Raw genomic sequence first — 7,648 nt, forward strand, 5'->3', positions numbered from 1 at the left:
GAGGAAATGTTTTGAGAATGATGAGGGCAATGAATGTACAAATGTGCTTTATACAATTGATGTATGTATGGATTGTGATATAAGAGTTGTATGAGCCCCTAATAAAACAATTGGGGGGAAAAAAAGAGTGGCCAGAGGAGTAAATAAATAAGTAATAGTAGCTGCATGTACACAGCCTAATGTCTCATGGTATTTGGTTATTTGGTTAGGACAATTAGGGTCATGGTTTCATGGAACATCTAGTAATTAAACCAATATTTAGGAGTTTAGCTCCTAGTTTACTGTGTAGTGCCTAAGGTCTCAAAAGAAGCCTTCAGGGCACAAGTGGTTTCTATTCACTTGGAGAAACGAAGGAAAAAGAGGAGACAAGAATAAGAGGAGAAAATGGAAAATGTGACTGGCTCCAAGATCAAATGTCTCCTTTGCCATGAGACCCGAAGAACTGGATGGTGTCCGATTACCATTAGAAAACATTTGTATCAAAGATTCCACAGAGAAATCTACAGAGAAGACCGCACATCTTTAAAAGCCAACTTGTTTTGTTTAAAAAACAACATAATTATACACTATTAACTACATAATTAATTATACACTATTAACTTTATAAATGAAACTATGTGTACTCTATCTTTACAAAAAATTTATAATAATTAACATTATACAACATTTGAGCGATTCGGTTCTACGTATCATTAGGGTTGTTCCGATCAGTCAATATGACAATCTCCACCGCATTGCTTGTCTTTACATTTGGTGTTTACTTTCTAAGATCTCTGTGACTACATTTATATTTATATTTATTAGTGAAGCAATACTTTCATGAATGAAAAAGATTTCTGGGATTAATGCTCAATTTATGTTCACATCAAAGTGACACATATCTTTAGAGATAGGTATACCACACAGAGAATTTTTGAGATTAGAAAGCTTAGAAGAAAATTAATTTGGATATATATATATTTGTCTCATTAAATGGATAAAGGCAGCATAAATGATAGAAGGTAAATGTAAATGGTTTCCGCAATTTTCCTTGAGGAAACTGCAATAGGTCAAAATGATACATCCCATAAACCTAGTGTTAAGATTTCTCTCTATGGGATCACATGTACAACAGCAACTCAAGGGAGTAGACAGAAACCTTACAGGGCAGTTACTTTATGCTACAGAAGAGGAGTACGTAATTCAGAAAAGGAGGGTATGACTGATTGTACAATTCAAGGATTCTAATCAACGTAACTAAATGGTACATGCAGATGCTGCTGAACTGGTGTTATGTTCTACTGTGTATATTTTCAATAAATAAAATATAAAAGTTTTAAATGTCTTATCAGTATAGTGCTACATAGACTGCTAGGCTTAGATTTCTCTAATTCTTAGTCTACTTTTATCTAGGTCCTTTCATCTGTTCCTCAACATGGTAACAAAGACATCTCTTTGAATAAGCTCACCGGCTTATTCACCTGTAAAAAGCATTTAACTTCTCAATCATCCTTTAAAGTCATTAGTTTTACTCACAGGTTAAACCCAAGTACTGAAAGCTTAGGACTTGATTGCATCTACTGTCTGGTTAATAAAAGTGATTCATTAAGGCAATGCCAAGACAGTATGATGGAATTCCAAACACTAGAGTAATAAAGGCCTTATGAATCAAACTGAGAGGATGAAAAATGAGCTGTAATAGAGAATCAAAGTCAGCCTGAGATAAAACTAAGAAAAACAGACTAAAAACGCCTCGGCAGTCAGGATAGGAGAGAGACTGGAAAGTCAGGGTATGCAACGTGAGGGCAGGGTTCCAGAAGGGAAAGGAGTCATTCGGCAAGCTTAACTATGGTATGGGACGGTGAAGTGAGTTATGTTAAGAGAATGCCCACAAACACAACACAGAAGACACAAACTCATGAGGGCAGCCCATCAAGCATACTCAAAAATCCAAGTGAATCTGAACCACAAAGAAGAAAGACAGAACTTCTCCTGAAAACTAGAACAGGAAGATAGTCCTAGGGGATAAAGTATAGGTAAACTGTGAGCTTTCCTAAGTTAGAAGGATCGGAAGAGTTATGGGCACTTGGTTTATGCACAAGATCAGTTACTATGTCTTTAAGCATTTCTAGGTAAGTCAAAACAAGAGCACGTTAGTGTAAGCAATAGCTCAAAGCCTTTGCAATGATTTAAGAGCTGCACATAAAGGTACCTGTGATAAAGAATCTGTTGCAATTAGGGGTTGGATTCAGTCGTTTCAAAGTTGAGAGCAAATTTACATACAGGGCTTCAAACTGGTGAGCAGAATCGAGAAGCAATCAGCTCAAATATGGTGACTCCATTATAAATGTGTTTTGGTACACCCACAACCAAGAACCAAAGTCACAGCCACTGAAATGTGATTCATGGTGACCCTAATGGACAGGGTAAAATGGCCCCTGTGGGTTTCCAAGCCTGTAACTCTTTACAGGACTAGAAAGCATCATCTTTCTCTGACAGAGCAGCTTGGTGGTTTCATATTGCTGACCTTGAGGTTAGCAGCCCAAAGCATAGCCTCGATGTCACAGCTCTCCACAGTCCTACCTAATAATCTAATAGCAGGCATCAGTCTCCTCTTGAGTCTCTTATTCCAGAACTCTGAGCAGTCATTTTTCCTGTTACGGTTACTATGACGAATCACCCAAATTCTGACAATGCAGTGTTGTTCCTGTTTGACATCATCAGCCAGGACTGAACCAGTTCAAAGACCTGCTGAACGAAGTAGCAGTTGCTGGACCCTCCTAACACAGCCTGTATATGCACAAAACAAATAACTACAAAGTCTTTGACGCTAAGAGAAAAAGCAGCCCTTTGTTTTCACAAAAGAGTAAGAACAGAAAGTCCATCCAAAGGATCATTGGGTGAAGAACATTATTTCAGAAGTAAACACATCTGAAGGAGTTTAGTATTGAAAACAGAGAGTACCTTTCAAAGACAGTAATGTTCGTTCTAATGAACTCTGAACTGTAGCTTCATTCCCAGAAGAAACTTGTTGCAGGAATGTGTCTGTATGGTGGTTCCACAGAGAGCAGGCAAAATTATAAATTCCAGAAGCTAACTGCAAAACAAATTTAACAAATTTGTTTACAATATATTTTAGGTATTAACAACCAAAAAGACCAATACGTTTTGATTTTACAATTAAACAGCATTTTGACTGAGATTTAAAACAGTGAGGTTATTTGTGGGAATGCTTCCATTGCTTTTAGCCACATTGCCTATTAGTTTAGCTTACATAAGCTGCTGCTACACACGCGCACGCACGCACGCAGACACCCGGATATGTCTGAAATACTAGTTTCTTGAAATAGTACTTAGCCTAATACCTGTATTTCATGCCGTCTAATATATTTTGATTTGTCCAATAGGTTGCAAAACTCAGTAAGCGACTGGGCTGTGGCCAATGAGTTTATCAGATAAATCAACATAAAATAACACAGTATACAAAATACATTTCTACCATGTTATGTTGGTATTTAAAACCACAAACATACAAGCCACATGGCTTGTCAGGCTGCTGTCCTAATGTGTGCTGTTTACTATAAAACTGACTCTCGTGTAAGAGAACTGTTAGGCCCTGCCTCCCAGTGTAAGGCAGAATCATCTTCCTGTGATAGCTTCAGTTTTCTCCAGGAAGTCTCAGAGGAACCTAATGGCCATTTACTTAAATAAAAATAAGAAGTATATTCATATCATGACTTTATCACTAGTATACTTCAAAATATTTACTATTCACGATGAATCTCTTTTAACTAATTAAGCACTGTGTTCACAGGTTCCCACTGAACCCACAGCTGTTGAGTCAGTACTGAACCCTAGCGACTTGATACAGGACAAGAGAAGAACTAACTGTTCCATGGAGTTCTCAGGGCTGTTGGTCTTTGCCAAAACAGTTGTTTCATCTTTCCCCCGCCGAGCAGCTGGTGGGTGGGTGGGTGGGTGGGTGGAAGGAAGGAAGGAGCTAAGAGCTGTACGACCCCCCCAAAATTATTTTTTTTTAAAAAGAAGAAATGCAATTCTATTATTATAGCTTGAAAATCTCAAGTTCTATTTATATTTTTCTATATTCAGTAATGTTAAATGGCCTATGGTTAAAAGCATAGAAAATTATGTCTTCATGGTGACCCTGCACATAGGCCTCACAGCAAACTAGACTCACAGCTAACCTGAGGCCATTCTGTGACAGTTTTGAGACCACAAAACTACTGATTAAGGAATTACTATGACTGTCTCACACTTGTCTCCCTATGTCCCCTGAGATAGTTCCTCATCTTCTCCACTTTAAAACCACTCACAGCCAGGGTCTCCAGCTGGCTCCCCAGCAATAGTGCATCTCATTACTCGATCCAGCTCACTTTGTTTCAGCATCACCTTCTTTTGGTGTGTGGGACAAGAACCACAAGGAACTGATGCCTTTAACGTACTTCCTTTCCAGGCCATATTAATTAATAAAGTGAATTTTATAATGGCTCATTTTATCTTTACCAATTGAATCAGTGAGGGCTTGGCCTTCACTTTTTTTTCTATGTCTAATCTGTATATTTGACTGCAGGTACAATTAACTACCGGTACTTATATAAGTCACTTTAGTAAACATTCGATATATTCCAAAGGGCAAAAAGAAGTCATTTATTGCTTATGTTTCATTGTAACCAATATAGTGCAATGATCATTCTCTCAAGTCAATATATAATTATAGCACAAACAATAGTGCCATACAGAGTTGATGTCTCGCATTGATGTCTCGCATGAAATAAAGTCTTAAAAGAAACAGCATTTATTTCTATCAGAAGTGATAAGGAGCAAGGCTTTACTTGAATAATTTAATGTTTTATATACTTACAACTTTAATAAACTATAAATTGAATTGCTTTTTCAGTTGATTGAAGTCTTTCAGAATATTAAACTAACATGTCTTAAATTATAAAATTCATGCTTTTAATGTTTATTAAACCTAGTTTTTATGGTTTAAAATATACTATTCAGTACTTTTGCAAATATATAAGTTATAAAAATGTCAGCCAGATGTGGCAGAAAATAAGACTTAGGAGCAGGGAAAGAGTTGAATTTTTTTTTTTTTTTTTAGGGGTAGAAATTCTTACACCAGGACTAAAAATTAAACCGGAATATAATTTTTAATGTGGCAATTATTTCAAAGGAAAAAAAGGTATATTTAGACTTAAGTTTAATTCTTTAGATCAATTTTATGGATTTTTTTAATGTGCTAAAGGGAATAAAATTGGTGCAGACTAATTTTCTAATATGCATGTCATCAAGTTGATTCCAACTCATAGCTACTCTTGTGCAGGGTTTGGGGTTGTAAATCTTCAAAGGAACAGATAGCCTCATCTTTCTCCCAAAAAGCAGTTGGTGAGCTTGAACTGCTGACTCGATGCTTACCCAATAACTCTGTGAGGACTAAATAAATCAACTCCTTGGGCACAAAATGAAAACTTGGTTTATTTTACATTCCTTCTTTACAACTAACTCTTTAAATATGTACTATACAAAGGTTCTATTAAAATTGTTTTAAAACCATTGTCTTTATATAGAAATTTTTATGTCACTGTAGTTACTTGGAATCATTTGAACTCTTAATAGGACTTTTCTAGATACATGTATTTATGCAGTAATGGTGCATATGAAAACAACAATAGAGTACTAAAGAATCACCATTTGTTGAACTGCTTTCTATGTGAAGTACTATTCTCAACATTTTATTTACCTTTACCAACTTAACTATTACAATAATCTGTAAACAGATAAAAGCATTATTTCTCTTTTTACATTACGAGGACTAAGACATAGACTGATTAAGTAACCTGTATCACACTTGTAGAAGAGGAGACTTGATTTGTACCCAAAGACACCATGCTCAGAAATTTACCTTTTAATTTCTATGGTCCAATACTTCTCAATATGATAACTAGCAATTAGCTTCAAACTTGCATAAGTAGATTTCTAGAAGAGATCTAAGAAGAAACTCAACGTGTTCTTGCACAAAGAGCAGGTAGAGCACGTTAACGAAATGAAGAGGCAAAAAGGTGGAACAGAAGATTTCAAAAGATGACCCAAGATGACAAAGCTTAAGATTCTAATGAAACGTGCTGTAAAACGGAGAGGGGAAAGGATAATCACGATAATCAGCAGCAGCTGCCCAAGGCCAATTCATGAGATGGAGGTCAGACATGCCTCAACCCTCCAATGTCTTGCAGGTTCTAACAAAAGTTGTAACTCTCTACTGGAATCAATAACTCATTGCAATGGACACAAGCATTGCGCTCCAGTCCTTTACTTCGCAGCCACACAGCCCTTTGGCCTGTCCTGCTCAAGAAATATTAGAGAGCTCTTTTAGCACTGCCAATAAATGCCCAAAGGGCATGCCATTCCAGGGTGATACTCTGCCCAATGTCAATGAGCTCTAGCTCCCAGGGTCAGCAAACCCAGCTCTTCAATTAACGTATATACTCAAGTATAAGCCGACCCCAATTATCAGCCGAGGCACCTAATTTTACCACAAAAACTGCCTTAAAAATGTGCTGGAAAACCCAGCTTATACACGAGTATATACGGTAAGTGCTTAGCGGACACAATGGTTGGTAAAGAGCCATTAAAAAATATATGGAGCAACACAGCAGCTGCAACAATGGCAATTGTGAGGATAACCCCAAACAAGGTAGTGACCAAGAGGGGAGAACAGACCGTGATGGGAGTGAAGATATTAAGCCCCTGAGGAATACCGATTATAGACTTATGACTGGAGCGTAGTGCTTTAGCACCTCATCTGAACTGGTTGGGGGTTACTCACAAGGGGGCCACATTGAAAGTCTAAAGGTTGTAATGGGGCGGGGGCACTAGACCGCTCCATCCCTGACTGCAGGAAGAGCAATGGGGACTTGTACGAGCCGTGCCTTTAGGTCACGAATGCTGAGGACTATAGGGTATAAGTGCTTCTAGGTACGTGTGTACTGGGATATGGAACCCTGAAAGAAAAGGGGGTTGAACTGATGGATTATAACAGGGTCTGCTTGCTATGTAACAGACAGACAGTCACCTACAGTGGGTCAGGATAACAAACTTGGAACTATTTATATGGTCTTTCTTTTTTTATGTTTCTTTTTTCATTTGGTGTCTATCTACGTAAGATAGGCAGGATAAGCAACATCAAGGACACAGCTATGGGACCTACAGTTGGGGTGGGGGGGCAGGAAGAGTTTAAGGGGGAAAGGGTAATGAGAGGGGAGGACACGTCACAGGTCAGGAAGGGTGTCACTGTACTGATTGATCCTGATTACCAAGGAGAAATTGGACTGGTGTTACATAATGGAGATAAAGAATCAAGGAGATCCCATAGGCCGACTCTTAGTGCTACCATGCCCCGTGATTAAAGTACAGTGAACCCTCGCCACTTCGCGCTTCGACTTCCGGCTTCGCTCTATCGCGGTTTTTGCGTTAACAGCGCATGCTCTGTCATTACTGCCACTGATTGGCTCATACTGTACACGCTTCTGTCTGCATTGCTACGTATCGGCGCTACATATCAGATGCATTTTTGCTTTTGTACAGTGTACTGTAATTGTTTGCGATTTTTAAGAAATTTTATCTAAGCCCTATGATGGCTCCTAAACGA

At 38.0% G+C, this 7,648-nt stretch overlaps 1 protein-coding gene across 3 annotated transcripts in view; it reads right to left on the reverse strand.

The window, feature by feature from the left end:
- Positions 1-7,648, reverse strand: part of IPO11 (importin 11) — a 200,547-nt gene that overhangs the window by 148,662 nt on the left and 44,237 nt on the right. For all 3 annotated transcript variants that reach the window (XM_045285112.1, XM_045285111.1, XM_004703583.2), the window contains exon 6: positions 2,944-3,076. In XM_045285112.1, the coding sequence (XP_045141047.1) occupies positions 2,944-3,076 (133 nt within the window). The remainder of the gene's footprint in view (positions 1-2,943; positions 3,077-7,648) is intronic.

This window comes from Echinops telfairi, unplaced genomic scaffold (genome assembly GCF_000313985.2).
Source record: "Echinops telfairi isolate 266 unplaced genomic scaffold, ASM31398v2 ScPeMD7_7469;HRSCAF=8507_1, whole genome shotgun sequence".
Taxonomy (NCBI): Eukaryota; Metazoa; Chordata; class Mammalia; order Afrosoricida; family Tenrecidae; genus Echinops; species Echinops telfairi.